The sequence below is a fragment of the Bubalus kerabau genome, chromosome 1, assembly GCF_029407905.1.
Source record: "Bubalus kerabau isolate K-KA32 ecotype Philippines breed swamp buffalo chromosome 1, PCC_UOA_SB_1v2, whole genome shotgun sequence".
NCBI lineage: Eukaryota > Metazoa > Chordata > Mammalia > Artiodactyla > Bovidae > Bubalus > Bubalus kerabau.
In genome coordinates, this window is record NC_073624.1 from 187,964,537 (window position 1) to 187,989,696 (window position 25,160).

Genomic DNA, 25,160 nt, shown 5'->3' on the forward strand with positions numbered 1-25,160 from the left:
CATGACAGTGCAGAGAAAATCAGAATTTAACAACATGGCAGGACAAAAGGAAAGGGTGGGACTTTCCTCTGGGAAACCCAAGTTTATGCACAGACCTCTTGGGCCAGAGGGTTCATAGGCTCCATCACATGGTCTCAGGGAAGCAGGGCTGAGTTGGGGGCCTTCCTGTTCCCTTAGACCTTTCCGGAAGGTCAAATCATGCCATGCTCTCCTCTGAGGCAACCCTCCTGCACAGCAGAGTTGACAACTAAGTGGTTTTATGTTTTTTCTGCAGTAATACATTTTCCTGAGTAACTCTGACACTAAGCCCCAGGACATAAACTGGGATGGGTGCCGTGCTCCTTACCTGGGCCTTCCACACCCGGCAGAACCCTCCTCCCCCACCCACTCAGCACTCCCTTCCACCTGCCCCCCCAAGTCGTCCATTTAACACAAGGTTGAACAACAGCACCGCACATGCAGTTGACACTCCTCCTCTTTTTATTCCGGGCTTCAGGAGGGACAGTGAGGGCGGTTCCCGCCTTGATGGAAGGCAAAACCTGGTCTTGGAAATAAAAGAATGTCCTAACTAACACTGCAAATCCAAAGAGACCTGGTTCCCTCGCTGGGGGCGGGGCATCCGGGGACCCACTGTGCTGCGGAAGGCTTCCATCAGTGTAGCTGCCCCGTGACAAGGCTGCGGGAGGGGCACCAGCTCCAGTCCCCTTCCGCTCTCCCAACAGGCCAAGAACACTCTGCTGCTGGCGGCCAGGGCCATGGAGGACAGGCCCTGAGAATCCCACCGGGGAGGGTTCTCTGGCAGGAGGACTAACAATCCCCCTTCCCAGAAGCCCCCAGTGACGGGAGGCCGAGATTTCCTTCCACCTTAATTGGCAACCTGTCTCGACACCCACTGTCTATCTAGCTGACACAGTGGGTCAACAGTGTACCCGGCGTTGCCTCAGGTCACCTGCATCCAGGTCTCCGAGCAGCTAAAAACTGGACACAGCCACTCAGGATGCTGGCCACGCACCTGTGCCCTTGGGCGTGACTTGTGACGTGGAAGCGGCCTGCGGTTTTAACTCATAAATTGTGAAAACCAAAGCCCAAACCAACCATGCTAGGTTTTGCTGGGCGAGAAGCAGCCTGGCCCCTAAAAAAGGCTAAGAGTGAACTATCATTAAGAAACGTACTGTCACCTTCGCTCTGGGGACGGATACGTGGTGCTGGCACCTCCCTTCCTTAACACGATAAAGCTCACCTCTGCCGGCTGGGCCACCTCGGGCACGACAAAACCCTTGCTGCATAAAAATAACTTAGCGAGTCTGACAAACCAAAAATTTTAGAAAAAGAAAAAAAAAAAGTATATGGCAGCAAAACTTCAGGACTCCTGTATCACATCTGTAACCTGCCCGCTTAGTAAATAAACAGAACACCAAACCACGAAAGCTACGCAAAGGGCAGGCTGCCCCTACCCGGGTGGAGACCCTTATCCACTGCAGGGTGGAGGGAGCAGGTGCGAACGTGCTAGAAAAGGCAGGTCTCCCAGTTTCCCCTCAGGGCCCCCCGTCCTAACCCTGCACTGGGGGGGTCTACATCTATCCGGAGGCCGGACCAACTCTCAGCTTCTTCCTGCGTTTCTAGGTGGGGGAGGAAGGCAATGGCTTCAACTCATCCGCCTCTGAGTCAGAAGGGAAGACCCTCCTTAACCCAGGCAAACGGGGCGTGTGGGAGGTTGAGCGTCTTCTCAGGCCAAGGATGGGTGCGCAGGCTCCTGCAATAAAGTCCATTCTCCGAGCGCGTCACCCTGAAGGCTTCTAGCACCGACAGCTCGCTCACTCCTATCCCCGCTCCCTGCAGAGGGGAGGGGGCCATGGAGGCGGGAGAGCCCCTCCCCTTTGTCGCTCTCCCAGGTTTCTAGCCACCGGAAGTGCTCCCAGAGAGAGGGCGGGACCGGTGCGGGCCCCGCCCTCCTGGGGTTCGCCTCTCCCACTGTGGTCAGTGTGGTCAATGCAGCTCGATGAAGGCCTCCAGCTCCTCAGGTATGAAGCCCTTGTAGGGAATCTTGTTCTTGTCCAGGGCGCGGGCCGCAAGGCACTGCAGGGTCACGTAGTTGAAGGGCTGGATGGTGCTCTTGGCCAGCAGCTTCTCGTCCAGCAGCTCGTAGGCCGTCTTCTTGAAGGCGTTGGTGGCGTCCATGTGGGCCCCCGCCTCAATCAGGGCGTTCATGATGCCCGGGCAGTTGTTCTGTGCTGCGATGTGCAGTGGGGTGTTGTTGTCAAAGTCCCGGCTGTCTGGGTCGGCCCCGCAGTCCAGCAGGACCTTGACCACCTGCAGGGAGGGGAACCTGCCCACCGGGTAGCGGCCCACGTTGGTGGTCTCTGCATCCACGGCCATGTGCAGAGGGGTGAAGCCGTTCTTGCCGCGAGGGGCGCACTTGAGCAGCCGGTAGACTGTCTGGTGTTTCAGGTGCTCCTGGTCGGGCGTACACTCCACCTTCTCCAACAGGTAGAGCAGGTGGAGGATGATGGCCAGGGCCTTGGTAAACTGTGCCGAGTCCCCGGGCTCCTTGGGCAGCTGCAGGGCCCGCTCCACTTCCCGCACCCCTTTGCACAGCACCCCCATGAGGTCTGCGAAGCCGATGGGCGTGCCTAGGCTGCCCTTGGCCGAGCGGTCCTGGAGCACGTAGGAGAAGAGTTCGGCGAAGGACAGGAAACTGCTGGCCGTCATGGGACTCAGAGGCTCCAGGTTGTTTTGCTGCATGTCCAGGGCATACTTCCAAAGGCGGATGCAGCGCTCGAAGTTGCCCGAGTCAGCGTACACAGCGCCCCGGTAGCGGATGTAGTAGGACGTGTCTGGGTGGGAAGGACCTAGGATGCGCTCTCGGATCAGCAGGGCCTGCATGCGCATCTCATCTGGGTCGGTGATGAGCGCCTCCAGTTCCTCGGTGGTGTTCACCTCCCTCGAGTAGTCATAGGCCAGGACCAGTTGCGGGGGCTCCGGTTTGGGCAGATACTCGCCCCCCTGGTGCCGCAGCTCCATGGCCCGTCTCCAGTGTTTCAGGGCGCCGAGCAGATCCCGCTTCTTATCCACGTAGGTGGCTCCCAGCAGCTCCAAGGCTTCCACGGCGGCTTCCCTGCTGGTGGGGCAGCAGCTCTCGTACGATTCACCGCTCGGGGGTTCCTCGGGGGACGAGCGGGCGCCCTGGGGCTGCGCCCTGGCCAGCCCGGGCTGCGCCTGCTCGTCCCCAGCAGGCTGCTCCTGGATGAGGTACTCCACGATGTTGGTGTGGCCCGTCACGCTGGCCGCCAGCAACGGTGTCATGCCGTAGCCATCACGCTCCATGCGGGCGTTGCAGCCGAGCAGCAGCTGCAGAATCTCCAGGCTGCCGGACTCGGCGCAGTCGTGCAGGGCTGTGTTGCCCTTGGCGCTGCGCCGGTTCACCTGGGCGCCCTGCTCCAGCAGGTAGCGGGCGATCTCGCGGTGGCCCTTGTAACAGGAGATCATGAGGCACGTGTGCCCGTGCCGGTTGGCCACCTCCAGGTCCGCCTGGTGCTCGCCCACCAAATAGCGCACCACCTCCAGGTGCCCGTCGAAGCAGGCGGCGCGCAGGGGCGTCGAGTTGGTACGCGTGGTGCGGTTCACCGAGGCCCCGCGGCGCAGCAGGCTCCTCACCACGTCCAAGTGGCCGGCGGCCGAGGCGGCCCACAGCGGCGGCGCGCCCTCGATGATCTCTCCATCGAAGTGCACCGAGCCGCCCGCCTCCACACTCGCGCCGCACCGGTCCACCAGGTACTCGACTACGTCCAGGTGGCCGTAACGGGCGGCGATGAGCAGCGGCGTACCCCCGCTGGCCACCTCGCCCGTCAGCTCTTCCAGCTCCTCCCGGCTCCGGCCGCTGAGCAGCTTCTGAAGGAGCTGCAGCTTGCCGTCGCGGGCTGCATTGTACACGGCGGTGTGGAGGTCCATGATCTGGGCCTCCGCCAGGCCATGGGCCGGCCGCCGGGGGACGAGGGGACCGGAGGACGGCGGACTAGCGCCCCGAGGGGCAGGCGGCAACCTTCACCGTCTCCCCCACCGCCATCTTAGGTGCTTCTGGGGCGGAATAAAATGGCTGCCGCGGCCTGTTTCCGTTGGAGTATGGAAATGTGTAGGGAAATGTAGTTCTCTGAGCGGGCACACTCCGTGGGACAGAAGAAGAACTGTAAGGAGGTAGAACTACAACTCCCAGAATGCCGCGGGCCAGCCGCGGCGAAGTGGGTGCACGATGTATAGCGGGAATAGCAGTTCCAATCCCAGCCAATTGTGATGGAAACTGGTTGCTCGCGGACTACAACTTCCGTCATCCAATGTTATCGCAATGGCTTGTGGGACCCAGGGAAGTTTGGTTACGTACTTCCTGTGGCTGTCAGTGGCTGTCAGTGCCTGAGCCGACGGGAAACGCTGACTCCAGCCAGAGGACTGTATTCCATAAAAGGCAGGGCCGAGCGACTTGGAGCCAACCAGAAGCGAGAACGAAGGCGAAGCCAGGCGAGTGGTCCGATTTGGGCTTCGCGAGGCTAAACCTCTCACTGGCAGGGGGCGCTCAGGAGAGGCAGGAAAGTGAGTCGGAGTGGGTACATTTGGAGAGCAGAAAGTACAGGTGGCCCTAAGGGTCCGTGTCCTGCGCGCTTGTTCATTTCTCATTCATTTGTTCGTTCATTCACACACTTATATATTTATTTACTTACTCATTAATACCCTATTAAAATTTTAGTTTTCCTTCATTCACCCCTCAGCATCCTCAATGTTGTCCGGTCGCTCAGTCGTGTCCAACTCTTTGCGACCCCATGGACTGCAGCACTCCAGCAGCTTCTCTATTCCTCACTGTCTCCTGGAGTTTGCTCAAACTCATGTACATTGACTCGGTGATAATTTGCAAGGCCCAGTGCAAATGGAAAATGTACAGCCCCTTGTCCAAAAGTGATTAAAATTTTTCCAACAAAGACAGCAGGGCATTAAACAAAGCGTCAGGCCCTTCTGAGTGAGGGGTCCCAGATGACTGCTCACGTGGACACCCCTGTGAAGACCCACACTCGAAGACAGACCCTTACCTCCAGCACTGTCTGACTTCCATTTTGCTGCTGCCTGCCCCAGGGTTATTGAAGATAATGGGAAAAATGAGGAAGTTGTCATGTCCAGGAATGTTCAAGAAATGCATGCTGTTCTCTACACCTCCCGACTTTTGTGTGGGCTGTTCCCTCTGCTTGGAATACTGTTCCAGACCTTCTTCACTTGGCTACCCCGTGGGCCTTCTTCAGGTCTCAGCTGAGACTTCAGGTCTTCCTGGATGATTCCTTGACCTAAGGCTTAGTGGGTGTCCTCCCTGGCACCATTGGCATTCTGATCCCTGAATCTTAGTGAAATACTATGTTTTGATCAATTCAGGGTGTTGTAATAAATACCACAGGCTGGGTAGCTGTATTAGTTAGGAAACTCCAGAGAAACTGGAGAAGGAAATGGCAGCCCACTCCAGTATTCTTGCCTGGAGAATTCCATGGACAGAGGAGCCTGGTGGGCTGCAGTCTACCGGTTGTAGAGTTAGACATGACTGAGTGACTTTCATTTTTCCAGAGAAATGGAACCCAATAGGCTATATATATATTATATCCATATTCATATCTACACACACACACACATTACATTTACCAAACTCAGGATTTGGCTGCTGACTGATCAAAAGCCAATAATCTAGTGGCAAGTGTCAGTAGAAAGGAAAGATGGTTTATTGAGAAAAGCCAGCAGTTTGAGAAGAAGGTTAACTTCTGTCTAGAGCCCAACTCTGCAGATTCTGCTCAGCCATGACAATTTTTAAAGGGAAAAAGAGGGGAGTCTCAGTTAATCATTATGGTAGGAGCTAAGATTCTTCATCCTTTCTCCACTGTGTGCAGACCACTGACTTCTCCTGATCTACTTTTTTTTTTTAATTAAAAAAAATGTAGTCTTTTTTTCCAAACCCTTTGGCCACACTGCCTGTGTCTGAGATCTTAGTTTCTAGACCGGGGATTGAACCAGCACCTCCTGCTTTGGCAGTGTGGAGTCTTAACCACTCCACCACCAGGGAAGTCCCTCCTGATCTTTTTCTGGATGCTGTCTTGCCTGCATGGTCCACCTGCAGGTTTGCTATGGGGAAGCTGGGAGTAGAGAGCCAGTAGTTCTTCAGTCCTTCATTCTTAACAGCTTTTAATCCAGGAAAGGAATCAACAGGTTAGGCAAGGGCATTGTATACATTCTGTAAAGCAAAAGTCAGGAATGCTACCCAGTGATCTCATTTTTACGATTAAGGTTTAAGGGGAACAGAAATAGATAAACAGCGAAGAGGCAAATGAGATGCTTACAAATCCCCACGTGTCAGACATCATTCCACTTCTGTGAGATTAGGGGCAGAGGTCCATCTCCTGTAACTTCTTCGTGCTGACATAGAGCGCTGTGTTTTCAGAGAGGAAGATGTTGACATGGGTCTGTAGCATATATTTGCCAACAGTTTTAGTTGCCTGCTTACATATCTGGGCAGAGCAAGCTATGATTATTCTAATCCCACAAAGATATAGATTATTACGAGCAATAGTGTTAATCTCATTCTTTCATTGGACACTGAGACTATGCCTCTAGTGCCTACTCTGTGACTGCCTGTGCCTGCTCTTTTGTGACTCCGGGAGGCCCAGGAGACTTCAGCTTTACTATAGACAAGAGGCAGGGGGCATAAAGGGGCTTTGTATTTGGGGAGGGCCCTGCAGGGCCCCTGGGAACTTTCCTTCTCCAGTTTCTCTGGAGATTCCTGACTAATATAGCCCCTGAACTCGTGTGGCTATGGAGTCTGAGAAGTTCTGTGATCTTCCATCTGTAAGCTGGAGAACAAGCAAAGCTGATGGGGTAACTCAGACTGAGTCCGCAGCCCTGAAACCCAGGAGCTCTGATGTCTGAGAGCAGGAAATATGGATGTCCCAGCTCAAGAAGGAAGAGAATTAACCCTTCCTCCATTTCCTTGTTCTATTCCTGCCCTCCTTAGATTGGGTGAATCAAATGCTAACTAACCTCTTCCAGAAACACCCTCACAAACACACCCAGAAATAATGTTTTACCTGCTCCCTAGGCATCTCTTAGCCCAGTCAAGTTGACACGTACGGACTTCCCTGGTGGTCCAGTGGTTAACTTCCACTGCAGTGGGGCATGGGTTCAGTCCCTGGCTGGGGGAGTTCTGAATGCTGTGTAGTGCTGCCAAAAAACAAAACAAAACAAAACAAAACACACACAAACAATCGACACACACAATTAACCATCACAGTGGCTTAAACAACGAACATGTATTTCTTACAGTTTTGGAGGCTAGAAGTTGAAGATTAGGATGCCAGCCTGATTAGGTTTCTGGTAAAGACTCTCTTCCTGGCTTGTAGACGCCTTCTCACAGTGTCCTCACGTAGAGGAGAGAAAGAAAGAGAACTCCAGTCCCTTTATCCCTTTCTAAGTGCACCGAGGACTTTGTTGGTGGTCCAGTGGCTAAGACTCTGCGCTCCCAATACAGGGGGCCCAGGTTTGATCCCTGCTCAGAGAACTAGATCCCACATGCAGCAACAAAGATCCTGCATGCCCCAACTAAGACCCAGTACAGCCAAAAAAAAAAAAAAAGAGCTAACTGTTAAATTGTCAGGATTTTTGACAACCAGAGATTAAACCCAGCCAGTATTGAACATTAAAACACAGAGATTTAACACTTAACAAGTCATATAAAAGCAAAAGTGGAAGTGCAAGTTGCTCAGTTGTGTCCAGTTCTTTGCAGCCCCAGGCCAGAACACTGGAGTGGGTAGCCTTTCCCGTCTCCAGGGGATCTTCCCAACCCAGGGATTGAACCCAGGTCTTCCGAGTTGCAGGCAGATTCTTTACCAGCTGAGCCACAAGGGAAGCCCAGTAAAAAACAAAGGTGACACTCAAAACCTCACCACCTCCTAAGTGTTCACTAAGTATTGCTGTTGACTGTCTTTCAAGGTGACTTATGCCTCTGAATCTACATGGCAGAAATACCACACAGTACTGTGGACCTGCCCACCTCTTTCCAGTTTTCCACTCTATGACTCCACTGGGTAGCTCAAAACCATTGATAGGAGTATCTGCATTCTCAGCAACCCTCCTCCCAGGGCCCCCGACCTTGCTCTGTTTTTATTATTTTCTGGGCCCTATGTGGGATCTTAGTTCCCTGACCAGGAATGGAACCAGTGCCCACCTCCCCAACCCCCTGCCCGGCACGGAAAGCACGGAGTCTCAACCGCTGAATGGCCCCGGAAGTCCTGCCTCACTCTATTTTGTTTCCCACAGCATGTTTCAGCTTGCTACCTAAGTTCCTATGTCATTTGCGTGTTTATGGCATGTATCAGTCTGCCTGCTTACCATGCCAGCCCAGACAAGCCAGGGAGGTTGGCTGTTCGTGTTCACTGCTGTGTCCCAGTTTCTAGCAGCACACAGTAGGCGCTTGATAAATATGAGTGGCAGTGAATAAAGAGGTCGCTCCAGGAAGCCCATTTTAACCACACCTCCACCCTGCCTAGGGCTTCTCAGGTGGCTCAGAAGTAAAGAATCTGCCTGCCAATGCAGGAGACTCAGGTTCGATCCCTGGGTAGGGAAGATCCCCTGGAGAAGGAAATGGCAACTCACTCCCAGTATTCTTGCTTGGGAAATCCAATGGACAAGAAGGACCTGGTGAGCTACATACAGTCCATGGGGTGGCAAAAGGTCCGGCACGACTTAAGGACTAAACAACAACCACCCTTGCTAATGTTTCCTGGCCCTGGCAGGATCCGCCTCCTTTTTCTGATACATTGGAGTTGGCCAAAAAGTTCATTCCTGGTCATCCATACCACGTGGCAGAGAACCTAACCGAGCTGTTCGGCCAACTCCACTATTTCTGCCGCCCAGCAGGCTTCCAGGGAGGGAGGGTTACGGCGGGAGCCTCTATTTGGCAACGACGGTGGCCCACCCAGGTGGCGGCCCATTCTCTCACCCCTATGCATGTGGGGAGCCCGTTCTCCCAGCGCCTGTCCCCGCGCCAGGCCTGGGCGGCTGCAAACGTCCGGGCCCCCATGCGCGGGCACATCCCGGGCGGCTCGCCAGGTGCGCACTGCGGGGCGCCCGCAGCTGCGCGCTTGCCCTCCCGCGCAGCCTAATCGCGGCAGCCGATGCGGGCCCACGGCCGGGCCACCTGCGCGGAGAAGCAAGGAAGCCACGGGGACCTGTGGGGCGGGCCAAACCCCAGCTGGGGAGGCTTTCATCAGAGGGCGCTTTAAAATCTTTCTAATGAGAAAATATTTCAAACGTTCAGGAACATAGGGAAAATAATATGAGAGACCCCCAAGATAGCAATGCCAAAGACAAGGCGTCCTCATTCAATCCCATAAATATTTCATGAGGTTACCAGTCGGTTTGGCATTGTTTTAGGAGCTGAGACACAACTGGGAGAAAAATACACAAACCCCCCCTTCACTCCAGAATCTGGTTCAAGGTGGGAGAGGCTGGTATGAAATTAAATAACTGTGTTCATTTGTAGGCGTGTGTTACGGGCTGAGTTTTGTGCCTCCGTCCATCCCCAAATTCATATGCTAGCCCTCAAAGATGATAGTATTAGGAGGTGGGGTCTCTGGGAGATGATGAGGTCGTGAGGGTGGAGCCCTCCCTAATGGGATTTTGTTGTTGTTTACTCGCTCAGTCATGCCTGATTCTTTGAGACCCCATAGACTGTAGCCCACCAGGCTCCTCTGTCCATGGGATTTCCCAGGGGAAGAATACTGGAGTGGGTTGCCATCCCCTTCTGCAGGGGATCTTCCCATCTCAGAGATTGAAGCCACGACTCCTGCATTGGTAGGCAGTTTTATACCACTGAGTCACCAGGGAAGCCCCCTAGTGGGATTATTTCCCTTATAAAGGGGCCATAGAGACTGCTCTTCCCCCTTTGCCCGGTGAGGACACAGCGAGAAGACCCAGGAAGGGAGCCCTCGCTGGACTGTGCTGGCACCCAGATTTTGGACTTCACAGTTTTCCCGTGAAAAATAGATTTATATTGTTTATAATAGGGGTCTGTGGTATGTTATCAGCCCAAACTGACTAAGACAGAGCGGGCACCTTAAGCAACAGGTTGTTTATTGTATCACCTTCCGGAGGCTGGAAGTCCAAGGCCAAGGTGTTGGAGGGCTGATTTTTCCTGAAGCCCCACTCCTTCCCCTTCCTCCTTCCTTGCTACTTCAGTAGGTGTTTGTGGCACTTCTGAAATGTGACCCCCACAGTCACTGACCCTTCTCCCATCGAGAGGTGAGGTCAGTGTCTGCTCCCCTTTAATGTAGGTGGACACATGCCTGCCTCGACCTCTACAAGAAAGCAGAAGTGGCACTGGGATTTCTTCTTTTTTCTCCTTTTTTTTTTTTTTTTTAGTTCTCTGTGCTATACAGTAGGTCTTTGTTGCTTATCTATTTTATTTTTTAATTTTTGGCATGACCATGTGGTGCACATGGCATCTTAGTTCCCCGACCAGGGATGGAACCCACGTCCCCTGCATTGGAAACTTAGGACCTTAACCACTGGATCACCAGGGAAGTCCCTGTGCTGGGATTTCTGAGGCTAGGACACAAAAGGTCACCAGCTCTTCCTGGTTCTCTTGAGGTACTGAGTCTGAGAATTCAGCTGCCAGGAAAGAAGTCAACCCCCCAAAGACCATCATGCTGAAGGCACATGTAGACCCTTTGGTCTGCTGTCCCCACTGATCCCTGCCTTCCAACCCTTTCCCTTTAGGATGTCCCCCATCTAGGAGGTCATCTAGGACCTTCCAGACCAGCCATCCACCTGACCCCACCCACAGGTCACAGAAGCTGAGTCTGCCCAGAGTCCTGACCTGAGATACATAAATATCCAAGAGATATACACAAATGACTGTTCTAAGCCTGTACGTTTTGGAATAGTTTGATGCGCGGTAATAACTGGAAAAGCATTACATGTAGCTCGTGGCTTTAATTTGCCTGTCTGTAATTACTGAGCAGATCACAGAGTTCCCTCCCGAGAGTTTGTTTACTGTCTGCTCCCTCTTGGGGGCACTGCCTGTTCATCAGTTAAGATGCCACAATTTAGTTTCTAAGAGGTAGCCTCAACGTGCCTCTCTCCCCCAGAGGGATGGATAGATTGATGTTGTCTCTCACAGCCTGAGGGGTTATGTCTTTCATTCATTCATTGAGCCGTGCTGATTTATATTCTAAGCACTTACTGCGCGGTGGGCCTGGTGCTGGAAGCCGGGATGCTGCACTGAGCGAGACACACAGTGTTCTCAGGAGCCAGGAATCTGGTGGAGGGAGAGAACTTGAGTCAGGGGCTGTGGTCCAGGATGCAAGAGCCCTGGAGACCCATAGATTATAGCTGACTGGAGAGGGAATGAGGAAGTGGAGAGGGGCTTCATTCACGGACAGGGTTTTTCAGGTAGAGTGTTTGAATGAAACGGTGTTCCAGATCACTCGAGTCGTCCATTTTGGCTTAACAAACTACCTCAAGCCTAGTGTCTGCTGGGGACTGAATGGGTCCTCTCCAAATTCTTACATTGAAGCCCTAACCCCTGAAAGTGAAAGTGAAAATGTTAGTCACTCAGTTGTGTCTAACTCTTTGCGACCCCATGGACTATAGCCTGTCAAGCTCCTCTGTCCATGGAATTCTCCAGACATGAATACTAGAGTACCTAGGGATCGAACCCAGGTCTTCTGCATTGCAGGCAGATTTCTTTACTGTCTGAGTCACCAGGGAAACCCTAACCCCTAACGTGACTGTATTTGCAGATAGAGGAAGCATGCAGCCTCAGAAGTCACTTAGCATCACTTCCACCCCATTCTGTTTGCTGGAAGGAAGTTGATAAGGCTTGCCCTCCTTAAGGGAGAGAGGGGCTTCACAGGTGGCTCAGTGGCGAAGAACCCAACTGCTAGTGCAGGCTCACTCCCTGGTCCGGGAAGATCCCCTGGAGGAGGGCATGGCAGCCCACTCCATTATTCTTGCTGGGAGAATCCCCATGGACAGAGGAGCCTGGCGGGCTGCAGTCCAAAGGGCCACAAAGAATCGGACACAACTGAAGCAACTGAGCCCATAGGAACGCATTCATTCAGTACCTCATGGAATCACTCCATACCCACAAGATAGAAGTTCAGGGACATTTGTTGCCAAAGGTGAGGGGACACGCTTCTCCTTAAAAGTCCCCGAATTAATCACACAATGGGGCCTTTTTGTAACACAGTGAGTGAGACTCAGAGTTAAACACATCCATCCAAAGCACATTTCAACAAAATCCTCTTCATTTTCCTCTCAAGATTAGACATCTCTGAGTAATAAACCAACATCATCCATACTACTTTCCTAGCTGCCTATGATGAAATGTCTGTTTTTCTAAATGGCAGGAGTCTGAGCTGTAAAGACCATTCCCTAACATTAATTAAAGTGTATTAAATGCATTTAGTATGTTTACTGTGTTCTGCAGCTGTCATTTTTATCTCATTTCAAAATATTTTCATCAGCCTCAAAGACAGCCACATCCCATCAGCAGTCACTCTGCACCCTCTTTCCACCAACCCACTCTGTGCGGCGGTGGATTTGCCTGTTCTGGGTATTTCGTATACATGGAATCACACGCTGTGTGGCCTTCTGTGCCTGGCTTCTCTCACTGAGCATCAGGTTTTCAAGGTTCATCTACATTGTAGCAAATGTCATTGTTTCTTTCTTTTTCATCATGGCTCAGTAATAGTCCATGATGTAGATGGACCACATTGTGTTTATCCATCCATCCATTGATGGACATTTGGGTCATTCCCACATTTTGTCTGCTGTGACTAGTGCTGCAATGAATACTTGTGTATGAGAATTTGTATTCCTTGTTTTAATTCTTTGGGGTATAGAGGAAAGAGTGGAATTGTGGGATCATATGATAATTCTATTTTTAACGTTTGGAAACACCACCATACGGTTTTCCTATGTCTCTGTTTAAAAAAAAAAAAACAAAAACAGTTTTGCCAGGACTTCCCTGGTGGTCTGGTGGCCAAGACTCCATGTTCCCAATGCGGGGAGGGGGGCTGGGGCTGGATTTGATCCCTGGTCAGGGAACTAGGTCCCACATGCCACAACAAAGATCAAAGATCTTCACAGTCAAATAAAAATGAATATTAAAAAATGGCTTTACTAAGTAAAGTTTGCATATAAGAAACTAGACATATTTAGAATGCACAATCATGTCCTCCACAAATAAAGGCAGTTTTTCTTCTTCCTTTCAGAGAAGATGCTGTTTGCTACAGGTTTTCATAAGTATCCTTTCTTGGGTTGAGAAAATTCCCCTCTATGACTAGTTTCCTAAAACTTAAGAAAAATCAAGAATAGGTGTTAGGTTTCGTCAAGTGCTTTCTCTGCACTTACTGAAATGATCACGTGGTTTTTCTTTTAGTTGTTCATATAGTGAATTATTTTGATTGGTTTTCAGGTGTTAGGCCAACCTTGCCTTGTTTGTAACTTTTTGTGCTCAGACTGTGCAGTCGAGTCCACTCTTTGTGAACCCATGGACTATAACTCTCCAGGCCCCTCTGGCCATGGAATTTTCCAGGTAAGAATATGGAGTGGGTAGCCATTTCCTTCTCCAGGGGATCTTCCTGACCCAGGGGTCAAACACATGTTGCCTGCATTGGCAGGCAGATTCTTTACCACTGAGCCACCAGAGAAGCCCAACCTGTACTCTGGGGTCTGTCAGATATCCCTTCTCTGCCCTGAGGAGCAAATTCTGTAAACTGCGTGGTCACTGTCAGTTAAAAAGTCTTACCTTGTCCCCAGCCCTGTTTACCACTTTCGCCTCACAGCTTTTTCCATCCCCTTTGTTGGCTAGATGCGTGTCTAGGAAAGCTCGGGTGATGTGGAGGCCCCTGGGAGCACCTCCTCCCGTGCCATGTCCCTTCTGCTTTGCTTTGCACGTGTGCCTGGTGTGTGCTGTTTGCGTCAATCCCTCCCTCGCGGTGCTGGGGCTGGGCCGAAGAGAGGGAGCTCTGAGCATACCTGTGGGTGTGAGCACTGACCGCCCACACAGCTGCCCTCTCTGGGCTGGGCTGGGCACCAGCTGGGATCCAGAAAGGCAGCGATGGGAGGGAACAGATTCCTGAGCCAGCTGTGAGTTGGGGGAGGAAACTCAGCCATCTCCTTGCGATGCTGCCTGTTTGTTGTCATGGAAACCGAAGCCACTCTCTTTTGAAGGACCCATTAAGGTACAGGATATAATCCACGCTCTCTCTGGCTGACCCCCCACCCTCCCTGGTGGGAGGCGACCACCCTCTGAGCAGCAGCCCCTAGATGATGAAGCATCCGAGTTCTGCCCTCACCCTCCCTTTCCAGCACTGGTTGGAGACCACGTGTGGTGACCTTATTGGCACCTTGGCAAACTCCCCCATGGAGATGACAGAGGGACACGGCACAGTCACCACACTGTCTCTGTCTACTACGCTATGATAGGGTAGTGGTTCCACATGCCTACCCTGGTCACAGAGTGCCCAAGTTCAGCTCCTGGCTCTGACACCCACTAGCTGTGCAACCTTGAGCAACTTGCTTGACCTCTCTGGGCCCTAGTTTTCTCTAAAATGGGGTATAATAATGGTACCTGATTGAAGGCAACAAGAGAAGGGGGCAGCAGAGGATGAGATGGTTAAATGGCATCACCGACCCAATGAATTTGAGCAAACTCCAGGAGTAGTGGAGGACAGAGGGGCCTGACATGCTTCAGTCCATGGGGTTGAAAAGAGTCAGACATGACTTAGCAACTGAACAACAACAACCTCATAGGAGGTAATGTAGTTAAAGTTGTGTGTCTGGATGAAGAAAATATAGTATATTCACATCGTGAAATATTACTCAGCCATGAAAAAGTAAGGGAGCACTGATACACACTACCTTGAAAAAATAATGTTCAGTGAAAGAAGCCCCACGCCACAGACCACATGGTGTATGATGCCGTTTATATGAAATGTCCACAACAGATGAGTCCTCAGGGACAGGAAAAAGATGATGGTTGCCAGGGGCTGTGGGGAGAGGGAAGTGGGGAGTGACGGCTTAATGGGCATGGGGCTCCTTTTAGGGTGATGGAATGTTCTGGAAGTAGGTAGTGGTGCTGGCTCTGGATCGTTGTGAATGCACCAAATGCCACTGAATTGTCACTTTAAAATGGTTTAAATAGGGAATTTCCCTGTGGTCCAGAGGTTAGGACTCTGTCTTCACTGCTGAGGGCTCAGGTTCAGTCCCGGAGAAGGAACCGAGATCCCATCCCACAAGCTGTGTGGCATGGCCAAGGCAGTGGGGCCATCCCTAGTTACTGCTAGTTCCAAGACAATGGGGCAATCAGAGCAGGTGTGTGGTGGCCCTTGAGTATGAGAGCTGATACAGAAAGTGATCCAGGTGTGGACTTAGGCACTTTCTCGAGAAGAACTGGATCAGTCTCTGTCCAGGCCCTGAGAAATGGGTCCGTCGCTCTTCCTTCTCTCCTTTCATCTTTCCTCTCTCCCTCCTCTTTCCTGCCTCCCTTCCGTCTCCCTCTCTCCCTTCCTTTCTTCCTTCCTTCTTCCTTTTCTCTTGTCTATCAAACCATCATTTGTCCCTCTTTATACTTTTGTCAGCATCATTATTTCCTCGGGATCATTTCCTGAGTCCATGGTGCCATGCACTTACACACACTATCTTCTTGATCTTCATAACAGTTTGAAGAACGAAGCTGTAATCACTCCATTTCACAGACAGGGAAACTGAGGCTGACAGAGGCAAAGCGCTTGCCCAATGTCCCTGCTCAGCATCCTTTACTGCCCTGCCCCATGCCTTGGAAAGGCTTCTGGTCCCATCAGTGTGCTCGGCTGCTCAGTTGTGTCCCACTTTTTGCGACCGCATGGACTGTAGCCCACCAGCCTCCTCTGTCCATGGGGATTCTCCCGGCAAGAATACTGGAGTGGGTTGCCATACCCTTCTCCAGGGGATCTTCCCAACCCAGGGATTGAACCCAGGTTTCCCACATTGCAGGCAGATTCTTTACTGTCTGAGCCACCAAGGAAGTCCATCTAATCCCATCAGAGAGCAATAAATTATTTTTTCTGAAAGACCCTGTGGAAGGAGTCACTTTCTCTCTTTTTTTTTTAATATTTATTTCTGTAATTATTTATTTGGCCGTGCTGGGTCCTCGTTGCAGCACTCAGGATCTTTGATCATCCTTGCGGCGTGTGAACTCTTAGTTGTGGCAAGTGGCATCTACTTCCCTGACCAGGGATGAAACCTGTGTCCCCTGCAGTGGAAGCAGGGAGTCTTAATCACTGGACTGTCAGCGAGTTCCCTGCTGGTTCTTAAATATCGAATAAATGGAAGCATGCAGTATGTATCCTTTTGTGTCCACCTTCTTTTGTTCCGCGTGACTGTTCGTCGTCTGGGCTGCTGCCTGTGCCATCAACTTGTTCCTCCCCCTGCACCCGGAGAGGCCTCCCATGGTGTGGTTCTACCACAGTTTATCCATTTGCCAGTGGTCAGTTTTTAGCTATTCCCAGCAAAGCTGTCATGACTGTTTTTGTGAAATTTGCTCAGTGGAAATATTCTTTTCCCTTCTATGTAGATCTAGGCATTACATTGATGAGTCAAAGGGAAGAAAATACACTTCCATTTTGTTAGAAGAACTCCACTATCTTCCTATATATTGATGTCTCCTCCTTCTTTGCCTCACTCTGGTTTCTTCACATCTGCTTTCTTGGGACTACCTTCCAAATAAACCAAACTCGTCTCAGGCTCTACTTTCATGGATTTTCCAAATTAAGCTAATTGGACACTGATGAAATATAATAAGATGGCTCCATGGGTTGTACCTTCAGTTCCTATGTCCACAGCACCTCTGGTGACGGATGGACATCTTTATAGGTACATACGGGTGATGGCTCATCTTTGTAGGTACATGTGGCCCCCATGCTTTTGTGTCTGATGAATGTGACAGGGTTTCATACATTAGCATCTCAACTGAATACTTATTAGATGCTAGCACGAAGCTTGGCATAGGGGGGCTACAAAGATGAAACTGGTGCGATTAACTGGGGTTCCCCCCACCCAGTGGTCACTGGAAGAAATAAAAGGTTGGTGTGTTTTTGTTTATTTTTTGTGCCATTCCATAGAATATGGAATCTTATTTCCCAGACCAGGGGTTGAACCCACATCCCCTGCAGTAAAAGTGTGGGATCTTAACCACTGGACCACCAGGGAAGTCCCAAGACTAGTGGGGCTCTTTTTTTTAATCAAAGGAAGGATTTCCCTAAATAAGAATCAGTGGGGAAGCTGCTCAAAATGCAGATTCCTTGACCTACCCCACCCCTGGCTTATTGAAACTGAGAGGATCCTGGGAAGGTGCGTTCTCTATGAGTTTCCTAGGGGAATCATCCTCATACTAAAATTGGAGAATTCAAGCAAGAGGTGATAGTGGGCAGGCTAGTTGTTGAGTATACCTGGTGGGAAATGACAGGCTATTACTCTCAGCAAGGAGGGGCTATTTGAATCTTATCCTGCAGGTGATGGGAGTCTTGAAAGTGTTAAAGCAAGGGTGGGACATGGTCAGATTTGCGATCTAGAAAGACCCCTCACTGTATGTGGGGAATGAAGTGGCCGTGCGTGTGTTTTGAGGGAAGAAGGAAGAGACTATGAGATGACCAGGTAGTGATGGAGGTAGGGGGCTGGAGAAGGGGACAGATATGATGAGAATGACTTTCCCTGGGGAATATGGGAAAGGGTGGGTCTGTGGGATGTGGAGAGCCTGACACGTGATGGGGGCCTGGAGGGAGGAGCAAGTTTGGAGTTGGGTGGATTGGGCATTCAGCTTGACATTACTAATTTGGAGTGATGGAGAGACACCCAGGGATAGGTATTCTTAGAAATACATAGGCAGAACCTCCTCTTTCACTGGGGTCCCTAAAGGGCAGTCTCTGGGTGCCTTTCATATCTGAAAGCTCTCCCATTCCCAGAGAAGAATTCTAAATATACCAGAAAGTCTCTCACAATTAGCCTTAACCCAGATATTGAACTCTCTCTCCCCTCCCCATTCATGAAGAGCCTCTGGCATTTAGATATCTCGTAATCCTATTTTCTCTGCTTGTTAATGGACCCACTGAGGCAGTACTCCTGGGAAAGAGAAAGATTTCATTCGTCTGGAGCTGAGAAGGGAGACGAGGTTGCCAGAGCTAATGAGGAATCAATGCCTTGTAATTGCTAATTAAACGAGCCTGGCTCTCTCCTGGGGCTATTAGTTGGCTGGCTGGCCCTTGAGTGTCCACAAATTTAATTATTCTTCCCAATAAACACCTGCTGCAACCATCACCCTCTGGTATCTCTTCAGGGGAGACCAGAGAGAAGTGGGGTCTTCATGTATGTTCCAAAACCATCAATTAATTTATTGATGGGTGTATTGGTTTATTCCCAGATGCCTTTGTTGAGTCAACAAATGTGTTTATTGAGCACCTGCTGTGTACCAGGCCCTGGACTGGGTACCAGGGACACAGCACTGAACATACAAGCACAGTCTCTGCCCTCATGGAGCTCACAGTGTCATTGGGGGACAGTTCTGTAAATAGCTAGCACAAAAACAATTAGACCAAGTGCCAGTGGAAGCTTTCCCAGGTCTGTGAGAATGAATAATGTAGACTGGACATAGGGAATGGTCAGGCAACAAAGAAAGATTCCCTTGATGAAATGAGGCTTGGATGAAGAGGCAGAATGAGCCCTGGGGCACACTGGGTGGTGGGGGAGGTGCAGAGCAAAGGTGAAGGCTGTTCTGAAACTGAACTGAGTTGGATGTGACTTAACTGGGGGGTCAGAGAGAACTGGGGGTGAGCTTCAGTGATGCCACAACCCACCTACTAGACACAAGTTTGTACGTGTTCCTGTAATTGGTCTATGGAACTGATGGCAAGGTCGGGGAGGAAAAAAAAAATCACTCCTCAGAACTGTTATTGAGAAGTCTCTGTAAAACCCTAACCTAGGAAGGCCTTCAAATGCCATTCCCACATTGATCCCCCAGGAAGGTGTAATGAGATGGTTAAGAGCCCTGAGCTCAGAGGCAGGTGTTTTGTATTTCCAGGCCTGTGGGATGCATCTGAGGGACATGGCCAACAGCATATATCGCCATATGTTCTTGGGGTGCATGCCCCCTATATTGTTCCCTCCTCTGCCCTTGTTCCATGGTATTAGTCAGCCCAACCCCTGGGTGGAAGTGATTCCTCCCTGAGTCCTCGCCCCCAACACTTCCTTGTTCATCTTGGGAGGAGGTCGACGGGAGTCCACGCTATGAGGAAGCTGTGACTTGTTGTCATAGTACATCAGAACAACAAAATCACTAGTCTTCCACACAGCACTAGACCACAACCGCTCCAGTCTTCTTCGCCACCGTCTGCCCCATGTCTTAGATCCCCACCGAGATATCTCCCCTCACCTGAGCTAAGCCACGACACCTGTTATCCACTGTCTCCTGGTATCCATTTCTGGTCCTCCTGGAGAGAGGCAGGGTCTGATCCCCAAAGGCCCAACTCCCAGCCAGTTATATTGGAAACATGGAATTTGGAGTTGGGAAGCTGTGGGGCTGACTTGCAGCTTCACTCTTGGGCTTGTTACATCTCTTCCCCTCTTTGAGTCTCCGTTTCCTCAACTGTCACCTGAGTGTAACAAAAACTCATGTCCCAGGGCCAAAGAAGGCAAGATATTATGTATGTAAAATGCTTGGCACTATGCTTCTCACAGAAGTCTGGAAAGAGGACACTAATGCCATGTTGACAGGCCCCTGCCCCCCCCCCCCACACCATACTACTGATTGTCCATCTCACCTGTTGTAAATTAGATTTTTTTGTGTGTGCACTTGTATCTCACCTTCTTGTCTGAAAAATAATTCGTTGAGAGATTCATTAAATGAAGAACAAGTCTCCAGAAACGTCAGACACTTCAGACCACCCTCTGTACCACCCCTCCCCCCCCCCCAACCCGCCACCCCGCTACCCCGCTACCCGCCGCCACCCGCCCCGCCTCCTTGTGAGTACAAGGGCTTCCCGCTACCAGGGAAGCTATCCAGCGTCCTGGTTCTGAAATGAAGTCGGCCCCGAAATCCCTAGGAGCTGTCCGGAGCTCTGGTGCTGAAGCAGGTTGTGGCTTGCTTCCTGGACCTCGAGCGGCGCTGTCCGGAGTCTCGGTGCTGAAATAAATAGCAATTTCCTTCCCCGGTCGTCGGAGAGCTGTTCCCCGCCTCGGTGCTGAAGAAACTTAATTTGCTTTCCTCTCCTCCCCAGGTCACTCCAATCCCCTCTGTTCTTCTCCCTCTTGGGAACCAGTACAGTTTTTTCCCCCTCCACTCCTCTTCCAGGCGCGCTTTCCGGCGCTAGGTAGGGGAGACACGGAGAGGTCTTAACTAGGACTTATACCTGCACCCCACCTCGTGGCATGTTTCCAGAACTTACCTCCCAGATAGTCAGCGCGGCTGGCCTCTGCTTTCCAGACCGTCAAACTTCACAGTCTTCGTCGCCTATTAGGAAAATGTCCATGCCCTGACCTGCAAACCAGCCCCATTCACAGGAACCCGGGTCCCTCAGACCACCCCCTCCCCCCACGCAGCTTCGTCCAGCCCTGTGTGCCTCACCTGCTTTCAGTCCTGTAGGCAGTTGTAGGTGTCCAGTGGCTGCCTAGGCGGGGGACCTGCGCTTTTATGAGCTTCAGGGAAGGCGGGGCGCCGGGAACCTGGGGGAGGGGCTTCGCCAACCTGCCAATGGGACTCCGCCTCGAATGCAACTCCAAAGATTACCTCATAGGTTGTGGCCTCGGCTTCAGAATAAGAGTCTGGCATCTGCCCAAAACCTGGGTTAGAGGTTTTCAGGAGAGGGAAGGGGCACTCATTGTGTTCCCCAGGGTCTTCCCCCAGGGCCCAACCCCCTCCTAGGTCTCTGAACTCCCTGTCAGCTCAGGAGCCCTGATCTGTATCTGCTTCTCCCCATCCCCAGCTTGTGCTATTGCTGAATCAGGAGAGAGAAAACTAGTGCAAAGTGCAGAACATTTAAGTCCAGTTCTAGATAAGGAAACTGCAGTCTGTGGGACTAGAGGGCTCAGAGGAGACTGGGGCTGAGGTGAGATTAAAGCCGAGAATTTTTTTTTTTTAAACTTGCTGCTGCTGCTGCTGCTAAGTCGCTTCAGTCGTGTCCGACTCTGTGCGACCCCAGAGACGGCAGTCCACCAGGCTCCGCCGTCCCTGGGATTCTCTAGGCAAGATCATTGGAGTGGGTTGCCATTTCCTTCTCCAATGCATGAAACTGAAAAGTGAAAGTGAAGTCGCTCAGTCGTGTCCGACCCTCAGCGACCCCATGGACTGCAGCCCACCAGGCTCCTCCGTCCATGGGGTTTTCCAGGCAAGAGTACTGGAGTGGGGTGCCATCGCCTTCTCCGAAAACAACTTGCTAGGATTCTTTAAATATATATATTTATTTATTTGGCTGCTCCTGGTCTTAGTGTGGCATGTGGAATCTTTAGTTGAGGCATGCAAACTCTTGGTTGCAAGCCTAGATCTTTTTATTCCTTGATTCAAAATCAAACTCATAACTTTAGTTTATTGTTTTGCTTTCCTGAGCAGGCTCTGAGCCAAAACACACACGAACTTCAAACTCAGATTTTTCTCCTCCTTGCTGTGGGTATTCCGGTACAATCAAACCTCTTCATGCTTCAGTTTCCCCAGTTGTGAAATGACGGTGATGGTAGTACCTTCTCAGAGCATTGAGATGAGGAATTAATTATATTCTTGTGGATTGCATGTTGGAAATAAATAATCAGGACTGGGGCTAGGGTGAGGGAGCCAGTGGCCTCAGATGCAAAACTAAAGGGGCTACAAAAAAAAAACAAACCCTAAATAATCCAGTGTTTTATGAAATAAAAATTAATGCAAAAAAATCCACAATGAACAAAATACCTAACTTTAAGTAAAGACTTGATCAGCATTACTGATTTCTCCTCTTGCCTCAAGCTCCAGTGCAGCTTGGCATGGCACTAGAAATCATGTCTGAACATGATAAGTTTCCCAATAGTGTAGCTATGATCATTTTCTGAGACATTCCACTCACTTACTGACTCAACAGACTTTTCTTCTATTAGAGAATGAGGACACATACATGAAATCAGCAACCAACACTACCTTTATGGAGGAAGACATGAAGATGCAACTATGCTTAGAAGTACTATGTGTGACAACAGAGGGACTTGTGTCCTGGCTTGTGCTGTCCATAGTGTGAACATCCCCTGAGGGAGCTGCTAATTGTGTGGAATCTGAGCTCACAAGTGAGCTACCTGGAGATCCCCTGTGAATTCAGGGGCATCAGATAAGGCACCTAGTGTTTGTCAACAAAGTGCCAAACCAAGGGTTAGCCCCATCCATGCATTGGGGAAAAGTTCAGTCAAACCCATAGGGATGGGGCTCCCCTGGTAGCTCAGTGGTAAATAATTCTGCCTGCCAATGCAGGAGACAAAGGTTTGATCCCTGGTCTGGGAAGATCCCACATGCTGCAGAGCAACTAAGCCCAGGCACAACAACTATTGAGCCTGTGCTCTAGAACCTGGGAGCTGCAACTGTTGAGCCTGAGCATCACAACTACTGAAGCCTGAGTACCCTAGAGCCAGTGCCCTGCAACCAGAGAAACCACCGCAATGAGAAGCTCAAGCACTGCAGCTAGAGAGTAGCCCCTGCTCACCGCAACTAGAAAAAAGCCCACACAGCAACAAAAATCCAGCACAGCCAAAAATGAATCATTAAAACAAAAAAAAACATAAGGATGGATGCAGAAGGGAATTCTGACACATAGTAGATACTCACCAAGTTCACTGTCAGCTACATGACTTGTGGGAGTGCAGCTGAAACACTCTGTCTTAATTCTTCCATTCTGCCTCCCACATGGAGGACAGCTCTGACTTCCCAGCTCCAAAGGAGGAGCATGGAGCCTGCCATGAAAGGAAGAGGAAGAAACAGGAATGAAGTCTGGGGGTGGCTACCTCATTTATTTTTTCTCCTCTTAAAAAAAAATTTTTTTTTAAAAGAAATTCAAACCCACAGGAAAGTTGCAAGAATAGTGCAATGAACTCGAATCTCATCTTTACCTGGATTAATCCACCCATTGTTAACATTTGGCCACGTTTACTTTCATGGCATCCGTTCCCATCACTTCATGGCAAATAGATGGGGAAACAGTGGCTGGCTTTATTTTTCTGGGCTCTAAAATCACTGCAGATGGTGACTGCAGCCATGAAATTAAAAGATGCTTACTCCTTGGAAGGAAAGTAATGACCAACCTAGACAACGTATTAAAAAGCCAACAAAGGCCCATCTAGTCAAGGCTATGGTTTTTCCAATGGTTATGAATGGATGTGAGAGTTGGACTATAAAGAAAGCTGAGCACAGAAGAATTTATGCTTTTGAACTGTAGTGTTGGAGAAGACTCTTGAGAGTCCCTTGGACTGTAGGAGATCCAACCAGTCCATCCTAAAGGAGATCAGTCCTGGGTGTTCATTGGAAGGACTGATGTTGAAGCTGAAACTCCAATACTTTGACCACCTGATGCAAAGAGCTGACTTATTGGAAAAGACCCTGATGCTGGGAAAGATTGAGGGCAGGAGGAGAAGGGGATGACAGAGGATGAGATGGTTGGATGGCATCACCAACTCAATGGACATGGGTTTGGGTGGACTCTGGGAGGTGATGGACAGGGAGGCCTGGCATGCTGCAGTTCATGGGGTTTCAAAGAGTCAGACACAACTGAGCGACTGAACTGACTGATTGACTTTCTCTTTGTCTTTTTCTCTACAGATATCTTTGCCTCTGTTCCAATCATGTAAGCTGCAGACACAACTGCTCCTTCATCCTAAATACTTGAGCACACATTCCCCAAGATCAAGTTTACTATGTAACTTAATGCAATGATCCCAACTAAAAAGTTAAAGCTGTTACAACACCACTATCTAATCCAAAGTCCAAATTCCAGTATCACCAGTCGTCCCAGTCCTGTGTGTTATTTTTTTAATTAATATAATTGCTTTACAATATTGTGTTAGTTTCTGCTGTGCAACAATGTGAATCAGCCAGCCATGTGTATACATATATCCCTTTCCTCTTGAGCCTTCCTTCCAGCTTCGCATCCCACCCCTCTAAGTCATTACAGAGCACAGAGCTGAGCTCCCTGTGCTCTACAGAAGCTTCCTGCTAGCTAGCTATTGCCAGTCCTGTCATTAACGGCATTTCTTCCCAAGCCAGGATCCAATTCAGAATCATGCATTGCATTTCATTGTCCCATCTTCCATTTCTTTTGCAAAGGGGTGGGCTTTGTAATAAGAAGATGAGTCAGACTCCAGGCTCTTCTTTTCAACCCTTTTGGCCCCATCTCTGTCTTCTACAAGGGTGTTCCGTGTACACAGGGTCTGCCCCCCACCCCCCACCCCACTTGTGTGCTTAGTCACTCACTCGTGTCCAACTCTTTGTGACCTCATAGACTGAAGCCTCCTAGGCTTCTCTGTCCATGGGAATCCTCCAGGCAAGAATACTGGAGTGGGTTGCCATGCCCTCCTCCAGGGGTTCTTCCCAAGCCAGGGATCTAACCCAGGTCTCCGGCATTGCAGGCAGATTCTTTACCAACTGAGCCACCAGGGAAGCAGGGGTTTGTTTAGAGGATTTCTTAAGTCCCCTCTCCTCCAAAATTCTGGAAAGACATGACCAGATCTGCACCTCACCTCCAAAACCTACTTGATACATTCATCTACTCCAGAAAAAAAAAGTTTGTTTGTTTGTTTGTTTAATATCTGCTATATACCAACTACTTTCCTGGTGGCTTAAACAGTAAAGAATCTGCCTGTAATGCAGGAGACCCAGGTTTGATTGCAAGGTCGGGAAGATTCCCTGGCAAAGGGAAGGGAATGGCAATCCACTCCAGTATTCTTGCCATGGACAGAGGAGCCTGGTGGGCTATAGTCCATGGGGTCACAAACAGTCAGACACGACTGAGCAAGTAACACACACACACATGTGCTAGGCACTGGGAATATAACAGCGAACCAAGCTAATATGATTTTTTTGCCCTCCGTTTAGTGCAGAAGATAATAAA

At 50.3% G+C, this 25,160-nt stretch overlaps 1 protein-coding gene and 1 long non-coding RNA gene across 2 annotated transcripts; both read right to left on the bottom strand.

Annotated features, from left to right (window-relative positions):
* Positions 1–457: 457 nt before the first annotated feature.
* FEM1A (fem-1 homolog A) lies at positions 458–4,087 on the bottom strand. Its single transcript, XM_055546868.1, has one exon. It carries the CDS (start codon positions 3,946–3,948, stop codon positions 1,987–1,989), a length of 1,962 nt encoding a protein of 653 aa, XP_055402843.1. The 5' UTR covers positions 3,949–4,087; the 3' UTR covers positions 458–1,986.
* A 1,982-nt stretch (positions 4,088–6,069) lies between these two features.
* LOC129627310 (uncharacterized) lies at positions 6,070–20,718 on the bottom strand. The gene is made up of 8 exons (XR_008702546.1): positions 20,675–20,718; positions 20,496–20,560; positions 20,098–20,233; positions 19,872–19,922; positions 11,255–11,329; positions 7,101–7,233; positions 6,357–6,445; positions 6,070–6,198 (listed from the first exon to the last, which is right to left on the bottom strand). It is a non-coding gene; the product is annotated as an uncharacterized LOC129627310 (long non-coding RNA).
* Between the last annotated feature and the right edge of the window lie 4,442 nt (positions 20,719–25,160).

Bases quoted from the DNA above. Each gene is read 5' to 3' on its own strand.
- FEM1A (XM_055546868.1), bottom strand. From the start codon at position 3,948: ATGGACCTCCACACCGCCGTGTACAATGCAGCCCGCGACGGCAAGCTG.